The 19447-nt window shown below is 31.9% G+C and overlaps 2 protein-coding genes across 3 annotated transcripts; both read right to left on the bottom strand.

Annotated features, from left to right (window-relative positions):
- Positions 1–4694: 4694 nt before the first annotated feature.
- LOC133797668 (uncharacterized) lies at positions 4695–9401 on the bottom strand. Of its 2 annotated transcripts, none has more exons than XM_062235649.1 (8): positions 9218–9401; positions 8383–9099; positions 7876–7979; positions 7709–7785; positions 7258–7327; positions 6440–6530; positions 6298–6360; positions 4695–5550 (listed from the first exon to the last, which is right to left on the bottom strand). In XM_062235649.1, the coding sequence occupies exons 1-8, from the start codon at positions 9314–9316 to the stop codon at positions 4960–4962; spliced, it is 1812 nt and encodes a 603-aa protein (XP_062091633.1). In that variant the 5' UTR covers positions 9317–9401; the 3' UTR covers positions 4695–4959. The 2 variants fall into 2 exon arrangements, with proteins under 2 accessions (XP_062091633.1, XP_062091634.1); XM_062235650.1 differs by having other exon boundaries at positions 8383–9096.
- A 2710-nt stretch (positions 9402–12111) lies between these two features.
- On the bottom strand, positions 12112–17233 carry LOC133797667 (vacuolar protein sorting-associated protein 36). Its single transcript, XM_062235648.1, has 8 exons — positions 16433–17233; positions 15777–15980; positions 14682–14775; positions 14503–14560; positions 14336–14405; positions 13572–13707; positions 13407–13491; positions 12112–12735 (listed from the first exon to the last, which is right to left on the bottom strand). The coding sequence occupies exons 1-8, from the start codon at positions 17096–17098 to the stop codon at positions 12681–12683; spliced, it is 1368 nt and encodes a 455-aa protein (XP_062091632.1). The 5' UTR covers positions 17099–17233; the 3' UTR covers positions 12112–12680.
- Between the last annotated feature and the right edge of the window lie 2214 nt (positions 17234–19447).

Below are 19447 nucleotides of genomic sequence, written 5' to 3'. Positions count from 1 at the left end.
GTTTTTTTTTTCGAGTTTCAAATAAAAAAAAAATTGTTTGACTCCTAATTAATCTAAACAAAAAGTGTATGCAATATTAATGTAAACAATAAAATAACAACTATTACATATATAGATTAATTAGTCTGCCAATAGACTAATTAGTAAATGGAGAGTAGGTGGTTAGAACTATTTATGATCATTTATTTCATTTTTTATTAGTTGTTATTTTTTTTCTTATTTATTATTTGTGTAGAGATGTTACTTCTTTAGAGCATATGCAACTCAACTGCATTACGGCATTTATATGCCGTATAATGGTATTTTAGTCTCCAACCCAACTGCAATCTCTCCTCCATTTAGCCGTGAATGAACAGTGACACGGCATATATGCCGTGCACTGTTCACACGGCATATATATATATTTTTTAATAAAGATAAATCTTATATATATATTTATATATATAAACATATGAGTATTATTTGAGTCTATATTTTATGTTGGATTTTTTAAATTATAAATATACATATAATTTAATTTTTTAAATAAAATTTCAAATATTTCATAATTAATTTTTTATATAATTTATTTTAATTTGTGTGAAAATTCTTACTCTACACTATAAAAAAATAAAATTAATAATGATATTTTTACTTAATTGATTAATTAAATAAATAAACTATAAAATAATATAATAATAAAAAGAATATTTTATTTTATTAAAAAATAATATAATAATAAATAATATAATTTTTGGTGTAACTTTTGGTGTTGTGATTGGAATGGAAAAAAAATATAGTGTTAAGATTCTTTAATTTTGGTATTGGTGCAACACCATAATAAGGTAATGAGTTGGAGATGGCCTTATGCTTTTTCACGTTGAAAACAAATTATAAATAAATAAACCGATATACATAATTTGTCCCCGGCATAGTTGGAAGTTTTAGCCAACATGTATTAAGAAAGCCCAAATTACATCCACACCCTTATTTTTATATAAAAATTATAATTACAACCCTAAATTAAAAATATTTACACTAATACTTTCAAAAGTTTAAACTAAAAAAAAAAAGGCACCATAATGTGTTAGTGTAATTTCTCCACTACTATGTACTGTTCTTGCTATTTTTGCTTCCCTCGCAAAGGAAAAGGTTAATATTTTACATACGTGTATTTTGATTTAATTTTAAAAAAAAATTAAGTTTGATAATTAAAATTTTAACTTGTATTATAACAAATTACATGTGTATAAAACAAGTTATCTTAATCATTAAATGGCGTCTTAAATTTAATGAATAGTGATCTTATTTTTATTTTTCTTGATATATAGGTACCAATTTTGTCTCGTCCGTAAATAAATAATTTTTATACCGTTTTTCATATACAATTGTTGGATGTACTTTATCTCTGTTCTAACGAATATATAATATTATAATAGTTATATATAAAACTTGGTGTAGAGATAGCTATGATTTTATGATAAAATTAATAGTTTTTTTTTTGTATGGTATTTTAAGAATTTTTGGGTCCTACATTTTAGAATTGAAGGAAAAAGGTTGAGAGAATGACCTAAACTAAAGAAAGAAAGGTTGAGGGAAAGGCATGACTATGATCCAATAATTTGTAATGTCATTTGTGATTATTTTGTTTGGTAAGAATGATGGAAATAACTAAGAATAGATTGAATATGAAATATAAAAAGTAGAATAAGATAATAGATTTGATATTTCTTTAAAGTTATTTGGCATAAATAAGAGGAAGGAAAGAAAATAATATTTTTTTTACTATTTAAAATAAATTAGTCATTATTATAATTATTAAAAAAAATAACAACCGACCTATATATAGATGAATTATTTTTTATAGGCCCAAACTTTTTTCATTCTGTTACTTTTCTTTTAAGAAAGTTACCATTTCCTTCTCTTGATTCCCTTCTTTCTCATTAAACAAAAATAAACTTATTCCACACTCCTAAATAATCCCTTCTCTCTTCCAATTCACCATATCAAGCTGTAAAAAAAGTCATGCTCAATAGTTGGTAGGCATTACTTCCTTTTCATAACAAATTACTTTCAAGACACAACAAATAACCAAAAAGAGCATAAATAACAGACAAACACTCAAAATTTCCACCAATTAATGTAGTCCCAAATATATATTTTTTAAAAACATTTCCTTTAATTTTATTTAGATCAAAATACATTTTCTTTTTCCATTGCACTCTTTCCAAAAATATAATTAATAATCATACTAAAGATTGCAACTTTCCCCACTTGAATGGGTGAGTACCTTCAACTAAGTACATGCAACTATGCAAAGTACCATAAAAAAGTTGCATATATTCTTATAACTATTCAATTATTTTATCTTTTTTTTTACTCAATTTTGATCCTATTACAATACTATCCAAAAATAGTTCTTTTGCTTGTTTTATATAACATTTTCTATCACCAAGTTGGCATTTTCTAACTATGACGAGTCACCCATGACATGATGATAAAAAAGCTAGCTAATATATTATTTTTTCATGATCTAGTGGTGCATTATTGGTGTTCATTCATGTCATGTGTCATCTATGACTATGAAGTTATTTTCTCCCATTTAATGGGTTCTCGTTTCTCTGAACATGGGAAGTTGAATCTAGCTGTTTGTCAGTGAGTAAAACAGTACCTATTCAAAAATAAATAAATTTGGTAGTACTATACTACTAGTATGGTAACGTAAGAAAGAGTAATCAATTTTGAAAATAAAGTTTCCAATGTAGAAATAAATAACTCTCTCTCTCTCTCTTCTTAAATTTCATGTTATTTCAAATGATTCATTCTACTTGGCTTTACGTACTTTAATATTTGTAATAATTATATAATTGTGTGAGTAGATGGATATTGTGTTGTCATAACAGTTTGTTTTTTTCTTTTATATTTTATCATGGAATATTCAAAGCATACGTATAATCACAATCATTCATTACGTACTCTAATTGTAGTGTTACAAATCTAATCCACTTATGTCATATAAATCCATTTTGAAAATATGTATGTATGTTATCATCACAATAGATAGATAAGGAAAATCTTTCAGTTTTAGTCTATTCAAATATGGCTCCTGAGATAGGGTTATAAGCTAATTTTCTTAATAACTATTTCTTATTTTGGGGTGTTTTCTATTTCTATTTAGTTAAATTTTAGGTTTTATAAATATTATTACAGTAATGATGTATATATTAATCATATTATTGTATTGAAGTATTTTTTTAGACTTTACAAATGGAAATAATAAATTTAGTTTCTAACTATAGGGAAATCATTCCCTTTTTTTTCTTTTTCCTTCGTAATAGAATAACTCTTTTATTTATATTTTGTTGTTTGATGTACATGTATATTTTCATCAACATATTGGTGGGACGGTCAGTTCAAGGTTGTGGTCTTTTAGTTTTTTTTTCACCAAGTTTTTTTGTCTAAATTTCTGATGGCATATCTTTCTCATGTTAGTTGCATTGTTTTACAATACAGCTTGTAGATTAGTTTATAGGATATCATTTGGTTAGACGCTAAACTTTTTAAGTTGTATATTTTCATTCCTCTTAATTGTACTTTTATTTTGAATAGTGATACAATCTATTCCAACAAAAAAAAAATTGTCAAGAGATGATGAATTTACTTCGAAGGAGCCAAAAATAATAATAATGAAGGAGCTAATTACATAATTTTGAAAAAAATCAGGAATTATTATATGTAAAAGAAAACCACATGAATTATTTTTTCTTCTAAATTTTGGGGAGGGGGCCACTCTTTGTAATTTTCAACCTTAATTTCGGACACATATCCGGTTCTTTATATATATAAATAAATTAACAACATTTTTATTTAAGTACAATTACGAGTAGATCTGTTTATTTTTTTCATAATTAAAAAACACACGTTTACTGTGATAATATATTACGAAGTAGAAGTCCATTCAAGAAGTTTTGAAATATAATTTCAACCTACTAATTTAGATATTATGTTATATATATTAATTATTTTGGGGTTGTAATGCAATGCTATCTAGAATGTAGACTGATTGGATCATTATTTTTGTGTGAAAATAATTTATAAATATTGATTGGTAGAAAATGAAAGGAGGATTTTCCAAAACCAATAACAAATTAATAAGTCTTTGTCGGTTGCATTATAAGTGCTAGATTGGAAACTAAGACCATAGAGGTGAACAATGATTAATAAGACTTTTTGAATGAATTTAAGAAATATTTACATAACATATCTAACCTATGTGAGAAAATTGTGGCATACCATTAATGACCTATTTTTATTAATGCTTTGTTTCTAGAAGATTGAAAGCTAATATTATATGAAAAAAAAAAATCCAAAATGCTTTATAATTTTCAATTTGATACAAAATTTATGCATCATAACAAAATGTTCCTTTGTAATTTGGTGCTAGCCCTTTTGTTTTAGAGTTTTACCATTGCAAACTCTTACCTACAATTTCTCAATTTTAAGTAAATTTCTAATTCAAAATATGCTTAAAGCTAAAGCAAAAAATACGAGGAAATTGTAAACTTTTATTTGAATTCTAAGTTGGAGCCGTAATGATGGGAGTAGTTTTGTTTTTTTTTTAATATAAAATATTATTAATGTCAATTGCAACCTAAAATATTTTGTAGTTTTCATTATATGATACATGTCAATTGTAAAATAAAGTACATGCAAAGGAAAAACCAAAGTAAAATACTATTTCCACTTGGGGTCAAACCAAGCTTGCAGTTTAACTTAAGTCTACAAAATACGAAGAGTACTCCATTCTATGTACTTCAAAATTTCTATGGAGATGGGTTAGCTAATATGCTTCGTAATGTGCTTTTGGTACATTTGGTATGGCTTTTTCTGAAAAACGCAATTCTTCCACAAATTACAAAATTTTACGAAGCTAATCACAAAAAAGAAAAGCTTATAATATAATACAATACAATTGAGAATTCAGTTAATGATCTCACCCTCTTCTTCCTCCTTCTCATCTTCACCACTGCTACCATCACCATCACCATCACCATCTTCAATAGTCTTTTCAACAACAATCCTATTACCACCTTCAAAAACATCTTTCTCGGCATGGGGACACACCTCTACAACAATGTCGTCCTCCCCGGACTTTTCCTTGGCTATCACAGAAGGAAATGTCAAAGGTTTATCAGCTCCATCTTTGAAGAAAGAATTTGCTACCATGAACCTAAAAGCCTGCAGCAAGTAGCTCTTATCTCTTGTTATGTCTGCACTGAGAAGTTTCTCCAATAATGTTGGTTTCCTCTTGCTCAACAAAGGATCATTCGAAGAAGCATTATTATTATTATTATTAAAATTATTATTCATCCTTCGCTTCTTAGGATACCGTTCTCTTTTATCATATCTCCCTCTTTTATCAAATTTGTTGGGAAATCTTCCCTTATTCTGTGGTCTCCCATTCTCTTCTTTTCCCTGCTCTTGCTGCTTTGGATTTGAAAAAGAGCACCCCGGTATTTCTGCAACTTCAACTCCCAATTCAGCTTGCTTAGCTAGAATCTCCTTGAGTTGCTGCAAAAAATAATCCTACAAATTAGAAGTCCACAAAGTATTTACGTATTTACGCGAAGGCAAATGAAATCGCGAAAATTACTCAAACCAAGTAGAAACTGAAACAAGTGAACAGATACAAAATCAACATTTACTGAAGAAAATTCATAATACATGGCGCTACCCAACGTTAACTCAGTGACTTGACCAACTACATGAATCAAAGGACACAGAGATGATACAGCATAGTCCAGTCTCCAAGTTTCTCAACTGAAACCAGTCTTTCACATTGTGGAATGTTCGGCATTCTTGTACCACATTCCACATCTGAAACAAACTATAGTCCTGTAATTTGGTCATCAGTAGTTGAGTACATTCTGAGGCGGCTTCTAATGTGGTGCCTCTAATCCTTTTTTTCAATGATAAATATTTGTAATGAACATCTAATGAAAGTGACAAATATATCAAAATGGCTTAAAGTTCATCAAAGTATAAAGGTTCGAGTAGTGTAGTCTCTAATGTACTGGCCATTAAAATGTGGAGTTGAGAATTTGATAACTGAGATTGACTAGATGACTAGAGATTGATGAGAAGATTATCATCAGAAGTGACATGTACACTCAATTCTTGTTCCTAACTTTCAAGAAGATTAAGAGCAATTCTATCTTAATTGCAGAACATGGACAGGCTGAGTAAATGAATAGAGGACAAAACAGCCTAAGAAAAATAAATAAATAAAGCAGACACGGAGAGAAGCAGTCAATGTACCGCTCGACGTAGCTCAGCCTCTCGCTCAAAACTTTCTTTGTCTAGCTGCTTTTTGGTTAGCTTCTGCAATTGGGGAAGAAATTATTAAAACCCCCATTAAAAAAGGCAACTTTAGGATGTAGATAGTGATTAGAAACCAGACCTTCTCTATGTTTCTCTTGGATGGATAGTTCTTTCTACGTTCTTCACACCACTTTCGAATTTCTTCTTCCGAATACGTTAAAGGAAGAGATCTTCACATTTGTGATAAGAAAAAAACAAAAGTTAATTCTGATGTTACAATTATAAGAATATGAACAGGTAGAATCTAAATATAAGAATGAACAATGAAAACAAAAACGTGCAAAATACAGAGAAATTGATAAAGCAAGAGCAATACATTTAATTTGATGTTCAGAATTTAAATTGGGAGTAGATTTTCTTCTTTAGGCAAGATTTACATCCTTTGGTGATAAATGGCAACAGGTCAGTAATTTTGATTGAATTAATCATTTCCTAGACCTTTTGCCCTCATACGTAATCATGGTTGCAGTGAATAAACAAAATAGTCAATCTTCATAAATAATAGTGTTAGCATGGAAAACAGATTCACCATTTCAAATTAATTATTTTTAATTGAAAAGTGGGTTTCATCCTATTTAGCATATATAGCAAGACGATATTACGGGTTCTCTAAACAAAGGATTTGGAATCAAATCACAATGACTGACACCTTTCAAAACCACTATCACATTCCATCAAATTTGCTTTTAGCAAGTAACAAAATTTAAATGAAATGATACTGGATCATAAACTGATAGACATAGTTTTCTGAAATGTTACTGAAGAGAAGTTCACAATTCACAATTCATAACACAAAAAGTTTAGCATCTTAAAGCATGAAAACATAAATTTCAGATTGTAAAGTGACCTACAATCCTTTGTCTTTTCTCTTAAAAGCACCGATAGGCGATATATTACCTTCTTTGTTCCTTCCCTTGGTTCAGAGAGTTGCCAGTTCCAAACCTTCCAGCCTTCTCATTATTTGACCCTGCATGTATGAGATATGTTAAGGTTAGAATATCTTAACCACATTGAAGCAGATAGGTTTAGTAATCCAAACTAAGTACTGTTATAATAAACAAGTGCAGACTTTTACAAAAATCCCCAAACCGCATCAACATCAAGTAATTGTAGATGTAGTAGTCGTAGTAGTAGCAATTTTTTTGGCATTTTCTGTTTCTTTAACTAAAATGAAGGAAGCTTTGTGATAAACAACACTCATGGTATTTGTACAATGTATTACAGAGTTAATCAAAGGAACCCAAATGAAGGAATCTAATCACATTACTACTTTCTGTTGCTTCTCATTATCTGCCTAACTGGATTAAGAAAGAAAGCAAAACTTGTGAGAAAAGTAAATCCCACAAACCTCTTCCTTTGTGAGCATTAGGAGATCCAAACTTTTTGTTTCCATGTTTCATATGATGAAACTGAGAATTCTGAGATCTACATAAAATTTTAACTCCATTGTAAATCACAAGTAACTCATTAAAATGAGAAAGCAAACATATCATAAATCAGTATAAAATAATCTACCCGCCATGAGGCATCCCTCTTTTTGTATTCCTGTTGAAGTTTCTACTCGATGGATTTATCCCATTGGAAGGATTGAGGCCACCGCCGCTTTGTGAATAATTTCTCTGCAACCATAAACACAGATTTTGCTATTCAGTGGCATAGAAATCATTGGTGACAACTAATTTGAAAATAAAAGGAAGAAAGGGAATAGTAAAAGATGTTGAAACATATTTAAAAGCAGTAATCCTAAAGATTCTAGGGCCACTTCAAAGGATGAAAGAACAAAGTAAAAAAAACTCTTGAAAACTGCCCCAACGAGCAATGGATCAAAATAACATTATTTATGATAGCTCATACAAGAGCAAAGTCACCTACTTAATTCTAACTAACACAAACTGACTGCTCATTAATAGGTCAATACTTAATAACATTGGATAAAACTATATAAACGACAAAACAGTATTAATTTTTTGCCAAAGAAGATAAGCTAAAGACTCGAAAGAAAGTAAATAAATAAAAGCATACCTGTGTTCCCTTGAATCCTGAACCTGGAGATTGCAAGTTATTAGTTTGCTCCATAGATGAGTTTCCTTGCAATTGTTGATTCGCTACAGGTGGTGGTTTCAACGTATTTACATCCATCACAGGCAGAGACAAGTTGTGCTGATTCTGGTTAACTTGCTGTACAATCTGATTATAGTGCATATTACCATATTGTGGACTTGTCAAAAAGGCAGGATTTTGAGGAATTGTGGGCTGAAGTGCTTGGTTCATAACCCCGTATGTATTCTGGGGAACAAACTGAGAAAGATTTTGCATTTGCATTTGCATTTGCATTTGCATTGGCAGAAATTGATTCATATTCTGCAAATGATTTGGCATACAGAATTGTCCAAAGGGCAAACCCATATTCTGACTAAAATGCGGCAAATTTGACATGTTACCCGGCGCAAAACCTTGCCCGCGAATAGGGAACGTGGCAAGCGAGTTCATATGGTTTACACTACTCTGTGGACCGAATCCAACATGAGGATTACCTTGTTGAGGCAAAGGGCCATTAGGGTTACCTGATTGGGGCGCACCCAGATGATTATTTTGAGAAGGGTAATGATTGTTAGGTGCATTCATGAAGCCAGGTTGAGTTGCCATGGAAGTAGGCCCGTTAGGAATACAAGAACTATTAAAAGGGTTAGGAATTTGAGCATTGTTTAAACCTAACTGAGATTGAGACGCCATGACCTGCTGTTTCATAAAAATCAGAATCAAGAAATTGGGAAGAGATGGCTTTAATCATACATATATTTTACATAATGAAATTGGAAAGAGAGAGAGAGAGAGAGAGAGAGAGAGAGAGAGTTACCTGTTGAGAAGGTTGAGCGGAGTTTTGCATTTGGTTGGAATGATTAGGAAAGGAATTGAAGAGAGGAAGCATTTGAGAACATGAGAGTTCGGTGAGCATTAGGGTTTTTGAAACGAAGCTAGGGTTTAAGCTCTGTAACTGTAACGGAAGCTAAGCTACGGCACTCCCTTCGTGAATGTTTTGAAGCGTGATTATAATGTTATAAAATTGTAATAGTATTACCTCAAAAAGAAAATTGTAACATTACAAATAAAAAAAATAAAAATACTTAAATTCATTACAATTGTAGCACTACTCTATAACTTTTTGTTTTTTATCTTTACCCGTAATGTTGGTAACAAATACTTAAAATATCTTACCAAAATATATACTTATTTATTTTATCTCAATTTTTTACATTACAACATAATATTTTTCAGTACATCATTTAAATATTATATTTTTCTCTATATTTTATTAATTTTAAAAATGAAATAATTAAATATAATAATATCACACAAATATATATACAAAAAATTATAAAATATTTATAACTTAATTTCCCTACATGTAAAAAAAATACTATTCATTATCCATTAAGGTAAAAAACATATAAACTAGCTCAATTTCACTTTACTTATTGAAAGGCTATTTTTACTATTTTTTTTGTTACATATTTTAGAGAATAATATATTTTACCTCGTCTATTAAAAATGATATTTTTAAAAAAAAAATGTTAAACCTCTTTCCAATGAACACAAATCTAAATAAATACAAATATTTTCAAACTTGTATTGGATCGGTCGATTACAACCCACACTCTTGTTATAAAAAATAAAATGATAATTTATTGATTAATTTATTTTTTATACTTTAAAATTAAATAATAGATATTTTAAAATCTCATACCATTTTATTTAATTTGTTTACTTTTATTTTAGTTTTATTATCAAATAATAAAAATATTATAAATTAATTTAATTTTACTTTTTACTAAACCATCATAAACCTTTATTGGCTGAAGAATTTTCACCAACTAATTACACTCCTAATAAACATTAAATGCAAACTTAGATAAAGTTACACCTCAAAAAGATTACAACAAGTGATAAATATTATTTTATCAAAGAAACTCCATTGTGACAAAGAAAATGAAAGGTCCTTAACATAGAGCAAGTCTAATTTCATTTAGCTATTGGAGGCTAGTAAAAAAAAGTAACACCTTTAGCATGTTTGGGGCTCAAAAAGACCAATAAAACATTTGGATAAAGAAGGAAAAAATTGGACACGAACAAGGGCACCAACATTCACTACTTCCCTATAAAAGTTAATTTGAACAAGTTTGAACTTCGAAGTGAGAACAATATGAGAATATTTAAGAGTTTTTTTCGAGCAACTCTTTTATTCTTTGTTGATCCATCCTCTATTTTTGTAAATATTTAATTGACCATTTTACCACATGTTTAGCAGTCCTACATGGAAAATCATAGTAACTTCAACAACAAAAAGTGTGTGTGATCACAAGGAAAATCATTGTAAAAGCAATTAATAGGACAAATGACACATTTTAAGAAAAATCTCACGACTTATTATCCTAAGAGAAATCTTGACTTTTCTAAGCAAATGCAAGCTCCATCACTTCTTCCACCAAACACTTGTTAAAGAATCTAACTTTATTTTGTAATGAATATGAAATACCAATCAATTGTACTGTAATATAACTTACCATAGTTAATCTTTTGGCCAGATACTCTTTCATATGTTTTTCAAAGATGTGCATATAAATTCAGGGTAACTTCCAATACTAGTAAACAATCAATCGACTAACAGAAGATGTCAAACAGATAGTGTTCTTTTTACAAAGTGAGAAAGCCTTCAGTAATTGGTCAGCTTGTAACTTGTTCTAATAGTATGGACAATCTTTCACTCATAATTAGTAGAAATAAATAGGAATGGGGATAAAGAGTCCCCTTGATGTAAACCTCGTTGCGGTATAACCATGGCCGGCCCTGTATAGGATTAGACCCTAAGAAATATTAAAAATTAGAGACCCTTTTTGTATGAAGTTTCTAAACGTTTATAGTATTTTTCAAAAGAATTTAAAAAAAAAATGGGTCATTAGGCTAATGGGCCCAAGGCGTGGGCCTAGCCCGCCTTGACTCAAGACGAGCTCTGGCCGTATAACTTTACCTGCAAGGAATTTATTATAACTACCATACTCAACACAATTCATAATCCTGACTCGAATTGAAACCAATTGAAACCAAGCTTAACAAGTAAAAATTTAAAGAATAGTCATTCAAGTCTGTCATATGCTTTGGACATGTCTAGTTTCTTCCTAGTTTTCTTATGGCATATATCATTTTCATAAGCAAGAACAATACTATCACTAATAAGATGATTAAAAATACGGTACTTTATTAGGGTTAGATAATAGTGGGGTAAACAAACCTTATCATCTTCATAGTTTTATACATTGCATAGACTTATAGACCTAAATAATATTAAAATTATATTAGTAATAAAATAACCTTTCATTTAAAAAAATGACCAAAATACATAGAGTTATCTTTGGTGGATTTATAAAACATTATCATTAAAAAAAATACAGAGTCGAATTTTATATTCAATTAAAATTTAAGAGCTAATTTTTTTTCCAAAATACTGTGCAACATTTTAGAAAACAATTTAGAGACCCATATGATAACCTAGTAAAGTATCTATTGGTGCCATTTACCTTTTTTGCTTATTAATTGGATTCAGGATTTTACAAAAGAAACACTGTTAAATTTGTTTAAGGCGTATATTGAATTACTCCAAAGATGGATCCCAAATAAGAACCTAAAATCAGTAGAAGCCAAAATTGAAACATGTTATAATAAGGTGAAAGAAAAAGCAAAAGAAGAGCAAGAAAGTATAAACAACCATTAGAAGATTGGAGATTGAGGAAGCTACAAATTTTGATACAAACCAAACAAATACCACTTGACATCTCAATTATGCTTCTTTATTTGGTGCCTTAAATTGGTATTATGCTGCCCAATAATGAAGTCGATCAATGTCAAAATTGGTATTATGTCTACTTTTTTTTTCTATTATGTTACAACTTACTATAAAAGCAATAAGATTGAAATACATATTTATTCGGCCTGGAGTTCTCCCACAAGAAGTTTAAAAAAAACAAATTGCAGGTTTATTGAGCCGCATATAGACATGTACCAGCCCCAGGCAAAAATGACCAATATGAAGAAGCTAGCTTTGGAAAGCTGCGTTATGGTAGAATCCTATACCATTGGAGTTCATAATGTGTAAAATGGGATCAATTCCTCTCGGGTACAAAATCACCCCAAGTAAGAATGTTGGAAAATTTTAAGGGGGGACTGAAGCATAAATTAGGCCAAACTGGCTGGGTTTGAGTTCAAGGTCTTTTAAAAATTGTATTTTTCTACTATTCAAAAGGGGGTCGAAGGTTAAACAACTCACATCAAGAAGCAGAGACGGCCTTTATCCAGGTAGCATAGACCCCATGATCCTTCACTCTGTCCAAACACAAAGATACATAATCAGTGACTAAAACATTCTTAAGAACAGTGATATGTGGTACATCACAACGAATTTATCATCTCAAAATACAACAAAGTCATAGGACTCTGTCTGTGCCCTCCTCAATAAAAAATAATCTGCCAGGAGAATGTAGATTTCCTTTCCAGGCAATGCAAAATATGGATTGTCTATTAGTAAAGCTCTAAGTAGGAATTATATCACTAACCTAACCAACCTGCCCAAACACCAGTGAGCTAGGAGCCACATGTTCCTAATATGTGTACATACAGTACAACCCCACAAACAACACTTGGAGCATGCTTTTAAATTATAAACAAATAAAACGCATTTTAATAAAAAAAAACCTTGTCATAATTTCTGTATTACTAGTATAATACTTTTGCGTATTGTTTTGTCTATTGGATCCAATGCACCAAAAAATAAGTGTTACATACAATTTTATTTATGCATTTATCATGAAAAGCATCAAGAAGTTAATGTATCAATATTGAAAAATAAGGATGACTAAATTCTTAACAGTATTTGTTGAATTAGTTGATGATATTTAAGAGTTGAGAACATGTTAAAGTAAAAAAGGAATAGCTGAACCAGATTATCAATTTGATGAAAACACAGGCCTGTCCAGTTAACGATAGATTTTACTCACAAGTATAAGTCATTTGGATCAAGTTCGTAGAAGAGGTTTACGTAAAATCGGAAGCCCTCAGGACTCACATCTCTGCACAGAATACCTGAAAATGGCATCCAATATTAACCCATTTTTCCACCACAACTACGATGGAATAATAAAACGAACAGCATAAAAGCATACCTCTACTTTCAGCACTAAGAAGATGCTCCTTGGCCATGGCTGGTGCAATACCTAAGGTCATTGCAGCATCACTGGCACTTATACCAGTTCGAAGAGCATCAGGTTTTGTCACAAGGGTCTTGATTCTAGCAAAAACCTACACATAACAAGAAAGCTAACTATTACCATGCTACTTTAAATGATTGCTATGAGATTTCAGACAAGAGAATTATTTAGTTTATATTGCAAAAATATAAAAAGAAAACATTTAAGATGTTGAAGAAGTATCTCTTTCCCAGCTTAAGTTTGCCTGACCACCTCGTATCTTCTTTCAATTAGGTAAAGATGAAAAGATCAAAAAAATAGAGACTACCAAAAGAGGTTTAAAATACGTCATTAAGGGAGAATGAAAATGATACATTTTTTACATCATTTTTGAAAGAAAAAAAATCAATCTGGAGAAACAACTGAATTCACTCTTTCTTTGTTTCATCATATAAAACAGATAAAAAAATAAATTAATTAAAAAAACTCCAAATTAAGGCCAAACTGAATTCAGTTTAAAACACAGCAACTAGTTTTTGGCTATAAAGCCAAACAAGAAGAAATACCTAATCAAAATAAAAATCTTCTCAACCATAACATTAATGGATAATCATGAAACTTACAAAATTCCACCATTTCCACTGATGATGTGGAAAAGATGAGAAAAAAGAAACACATGATATAACTGTCTTGAAATGTAGCAGTTAAAAATACAAGCTCATAAAAATGAGAGCAATCACCTCCTCATCACTATGGGACTTGTTCTGGATGACCCTGACTCCACTATCAAACTTGCGAAGCATTACTGGTCTGTGAATAGGAAACAAGATGACATCAAGATTTAACCATATTGTCTTCATATATATGGCCGTGATTTTAACATAAATAAGTTGAATGTTCCACTTACACGTCAAACTTCTCCCAGAGGGAACATGCTTGCAGCAAATCCTCTGGTGAGATCAATTCTGTTAAAGAGAGAGAGAAATTGTTTCACCTTTGTACATCTGCTTATGAGATATCAATTTCTCAAAAATAAATATCAGGACTCCTAACTTTTACAGAGAGATACATAGATAGGTACAAAACCTGTTCCTCTGGCACGATTGAAGACACAGTAGATATCTATAAGATTAATCATTCCTCCACTTTTCTCAAGAGGAATCTTGACAAAATCTGCCAACTGAATGACAAAAAGAAACAAAAAAATTCCTTTTCTATGAGACATGTGATTGAATAATCAGTATCAATTAATGTCAGATTTTCCAGGATCACAACATTACATCGGCATGAAGTGCTTACCTAATATTTTTTCTATTTACCAAGAGTACATATGAGAAAGTAATTTATGTCACAGGCATAAAGTTTTTCAGTGACACCTGTGAGTAGGAGAGATTGAAAAATCTAAAATCCATTAAAGCTAATGTTGAATTGTCTTCACATTGAACTATCTATGGGTACAACAAACCATGAATTTGGATATTTTGAGATATTCTCTTTGCTTGCTTATCTTTAGGGTTATTTGGTATAAGATACATTCCAAAAAGTGATGATTTATAAGCTCAACAATTCATATATTATGAGATATAAGAATACAAGTCACCAAAATCCATAAGCAAGTGGCAAGTCGTCAATATAAAATCTGTGGAACATTATAATTATAACAAATGACATATTAGTATAAGCAATATAAACATACCACAGTTTGTATTCTTCTAAAATAAAAAGAAGGTGCTATGGACTTCTTTGTTCCATAAATATTACATCATGGTTTTTCCTTGAAGATGAAGTTCTACTTGCTTAAACAGCATTAAGTTTTCAAACAATTACGAAAGCACATTATTATGGAGCTGTGTTATGATGATTGTTTTAGGATGACATGGATGATATTAATGGAAAATTTATACAAAAAGAAGGAACTTAGTTTTGGTAATAAATTCAATTTCACTTTAAATTTGGCTTTTTTCCTGAAGAATTCAAGGACACTTCAGTCTTCTTCATAACTTTGTCTCGGAACAATATTCAGTGATCCCTCTCAGTAAATTTTAATCCCCTAGATATCCTAGTCATGCTATATTCTAAGTAATATTTTCTGTTTCTATCAACAATAAGGATAAACAAAAGCTACTACCATAAGTAGTAAAAATTTCCAGGAAAGAAAAACAAAAGAAGAGTAAGGGCAACCTGACGAGCTAATTGTTGGTGGTACAAAGCGCCCGCAGACTCTTTGGTAACAGGAGAAATAATACCAATACTCAACATCCAATCTTGCATCTCTTGTTTGGAGCCCATTTCCTCATCATTAGATGAGCCAGTTTGAGAGTTTGAGCCAGACAAGAGCTTCTGTCTCATCTTCTCTGCTAGCATCACCATCTCTTTGGCCTTACTCTGTCATAGAATATGGTCATAAAACATTACTAACTGATGTACGGAAGAAACTTTCATATAGAATAATTATATTATACAGAGTGCCATTACAATTACATGATACATAGCAGTTGCAGGAATACCCTAGCAGTAACCGAGTCTACTCCCAGTCTGAAGGGTTCTATGTTCGATTCCATATATGACGAACCAATAACACAAAAGTGCAGATTATAACCTACTTTATTCAAACTTTTAATTATTTTCTCTCGCAGGCAGGTAAAAATTGAGTGTGTAAAACTTTCAATACAATCAATTCTAATATCCCACCATTCTCAACAAGCCATACCAACCTTCTTTATTAGTCTATAAAGCTTCAATACCATGTAAATGAAATAGACCCCAAGCACTGTCAAATTATGGTTATTTTGGCAAGTTTTCACAAAATCAAATCAAAAGAGAACGATAGTAATTACCATAAGGGCATTCAAATCCTGAAAAGCATCCTGCAAGCTCTTATCAGTACTCTCCCACATCTCTTGCTCTTTCCTCAGTATCCCCGACACACCCACCATTCTCACCGTTCCTTCACTAGAATACAACCCACTAGAACCCGAACCAGACTGAGAACTGGAGGCGGGACCCGAAACAGAGCTCGAACTCGCACTCTGACTCTGACTCTGCCACGCCCTACCTCTCCAGCTCTCCCAGAACTTGGCCAAAAACGCGTCGATATCTCCCTTCCCCCGCACCACTAAGGTGGCCACCACCGATCTCGAACCCGAACCCGAACCCGAACCCAGACCAATGACCCGGCCATCGGATGAGACCGAGAGCTGGAAGCGAATTCTCGGCGAGGACCACATGGCGCGGAGTGACTTCTTGGGAGAAAATATGTGCGTGACGGCGGCAAGAGGAATGGCGGAGGGCGAGGCGGCGGTGGTGGTGGTGGTGGAGTCAGGGAGCCATAGAAGGCGGTGGTTTGTGAGAGAGAGGAGACCTGATTTGAGGATAGGGAAATTGGGGAGTTCTTCGCATTCGAGGTCGACGGAGGAAAGGAGGTAGGATTCGATTTCGTCTGGAAGGAGGACAGGTCGGCCGCTTCCGGTAACCTCGGCCGGCGGGAGGCAATTCCCGGCCATTTAATGGTAGATTGATCACAAGATGTTGCTGCAATTTAGGTACGTGATCGTCTTCGTCTTCATATTCTGCTTACACAAAATTTACTTCATATCACAGACCTTTTTTGAACTTTGGCCTGTGAAGTCAAAATAACACGCGACAATTTTATTTTATTTTTAAAAACATTAAATGTAAAATTACAGGGGAGACTACGGTAGTTACGGTACACTAGCGGTAGTGCATAATCCCAGACTCGTTGAATCGGCTCGGGACTTTACTATCTAAAAGCAACAATAAAATAGCACTAGAAAATGTAATTTATTTTTGGAAAGAAAAGATCTCTTGTTTTTGCTGTCATCTCCAACCCATACCCATAATATTATATACAGCAACATTAAAATTAAAAAATCTTATCATTATATTTTTTGTACATTTTAATCACAAAACCCAAAATTACACAAAAATATATATATATATATTATTTATTATTTTATCTTATATATAAAATAAGGATGATTCTGGCGTCCCTTCCTTTATGTGGGGCCCAAGTGTCAAAGTTACATTGGTATAAAAATGTTGACTTTTGAGTATTATGACTTGGTATAACGGGTTGTATAACCGGTTGTGATTTTTTAATTAGCACTGTTTTAGTAAGTGGGGGGTAGAAAGGTAATTTTAGGTCCAATAAATAGTACAGTTGAGGGTTTTATAATAAATATAGGTAAGAGTTGAGACTTATTTACGATTGTGGACACATAACTATTTGACTGCTACTAAGTAACTATTATAATTGACTTAGACAAATGTATACTAAAATAACGTAACGAAAACTGAAGTTGTTATAATTTTTTTATGCCTGTGTTGAGGGTCCTCATTGAATACCTGATACGCGTCAGAGAGGCAATAGCTGACGGGGTAGATGCGGATGAGGGTGTTGGAGACAAAATAATCTACGTTGAAACCAAACTTGAGGAATTGGGAGTGAAGAGCTCAGGCGATGGAAATGGCGTCGGTATTTCCAGGGCCTAGCTGAGCGCAGACGTTGAGGACGAAGGGGAAGGTGTGAAAGTCAGGAGGGAGGGAGAGGCGGCGCATGCGGGAGAAGAGGAGGAGAAACTGTAGCAGTGAGGAGAAAAAAGAGTGGGCTCTCATGATGTTGTTGAAGGAATATGTAGATGGGTTTTGAATGAGGTTGAAGAGAGAGAGGGCATAGCTCAATCCGCCATTGTTATTGTTGTGAGAAAGTGAAGTTGCAGAGAAGAGGAAAGTGGTGAGCAATAAGTGGGCATGAGAGGAAGAGAGGAGGCCAGTGACGATGGAGTGAGTGTGAAGTTGATGGAGTTGTTTGAGAGTGGTGCAATGATTCAGTATCACTTTGCTGACGTTGTTGCTATTGTTGAAAGAAGTAGTAGCTCTAAGTAGAATGAGAACAAAATACCCTTTTATTTTTGGGGTTCCCAATCCCAGTCTTAGTCCCACCATGGTGTTTCAGTTGAAAACTTCATGAATTTTTCTTGAACTAGTTATTCTAATAAGATCACTTTAAAATCGGGATATATATTTTTGGAGCCTATATTTGAGTGTTTGGAATTAGTAAAAAATAAACAATATATATTTTTTTGGAAAACGGTAGTTGGTTCATTTCTCAACTAAAAGGGTATCAAATGGTATATATATGTATTTTAGCATAGCTTGACCCAAAAGCCACAATCCAACCGTCCATCCTATATCCAATGGCTCAAAAATACATGAAGGATTAAATCCTTCAAATCTAAGTGAGGGACTAAAGAAGCCCCCATAAAATAATATACATATATATTTATTATTAAATATCAATATTAAAAGCAAAATAGTACTGTTTTTTATTTTTGCCGTTGCTATAGTACTTTACTAAATACGGTAAGGTACTATAGCTTGACAGCATAATTATAAGATAAATGAAGTTGGGTTGGATTTAATTTTGTATTTTTTTAACATTATATTTGCTATTTTGCAGTCCGATTGAAACTGCCATAATGATTAATCTTCCCTTATAGCAAAAGAAGAAATTGTAGTAGAAATATCTTCAACCATACAACTTGTATAAAAACTCAACCTCAGTAATGTTTCTTGATTTTAGCTCTTGCTATTTTACAGTAGTACTGAAAACAAATCCAGCACCAACAAAAATTATTAATTAATAAAGGATCTCTTTCAATTTGGTGCAAATGAATAACTAGTTCAAGTGTCACACACAAACCAAAAGAGATAGTCAAAACTTCCATTTCCTCGTATTGAGATTTTTGAGTTTAGAAAGGTAATCATCATTTTTCCATAAGAATCTTGTATAGTAGCACTAAGGTGAGTGTGAATGTTTCCGCGTTCTGCGT

This window comes from Humulus lupulus, chromosome 8 (assembly GCF_963169125.1).
Source record: "Humulus lupulus chromosome 8, drHumLupu1.1, whole genome shotgun sequence".
Lineage (NCBI taxonomy): Eukaryota > Viridiplantae > Streptophyta > Magnoliopsida > Rosales > Cannabaceae > Humulus > Humulus lupulus.
The sequence above is the reverse complement of the archived record's forward strand: the minus strand, read 5'-3'. Positions and strand labels throughout refer to the sequence as shown.

Coding starts and splice junctions, on each gene's coding strand:
- LOC133797668 (XM_062235649.1), bottom strand. CDS start 9,316: ATGCTCACCGAACTCTCATGTTCTCAAATGCTTCCTCTCTTCAATTCC. Junction 9,100..9,217: donor CCGCTCAACCTTCTCAACAG/GTAACTCTCTCT, acceptor TTTATGAAACAG/CAGGTCATGGCGTCTCAATC. Junction 7,328..7,708: donor TAATGCTCACAAAGGAAGAG/GTTTGTGGGATT, acceptor TCATACATGCAG/GGTCAAATAATGAGAAGGCT.
- LOC133797667 (XM_062235648.1), bottom strand. CDS start 17,098: ATGGCCGGGAATTGCCTCCCGCCGGCCGAGGTTACCGGAAGCGGCCGA. Junction 14,561..14,681: donor CAATCGTGCCAGAGGAACAG/GTTTTGTACCTA, acceptor TCTCTTTAACAG/AATTGATCTCACCAGAGGAT. Junction 13,708..14,335: donor AGTCCCATAGTGATGAGGAG/GTGATTGCTCTC, acceptor TGTTATGTGTAG/GTTTTTGCTAGAATCAAGAC.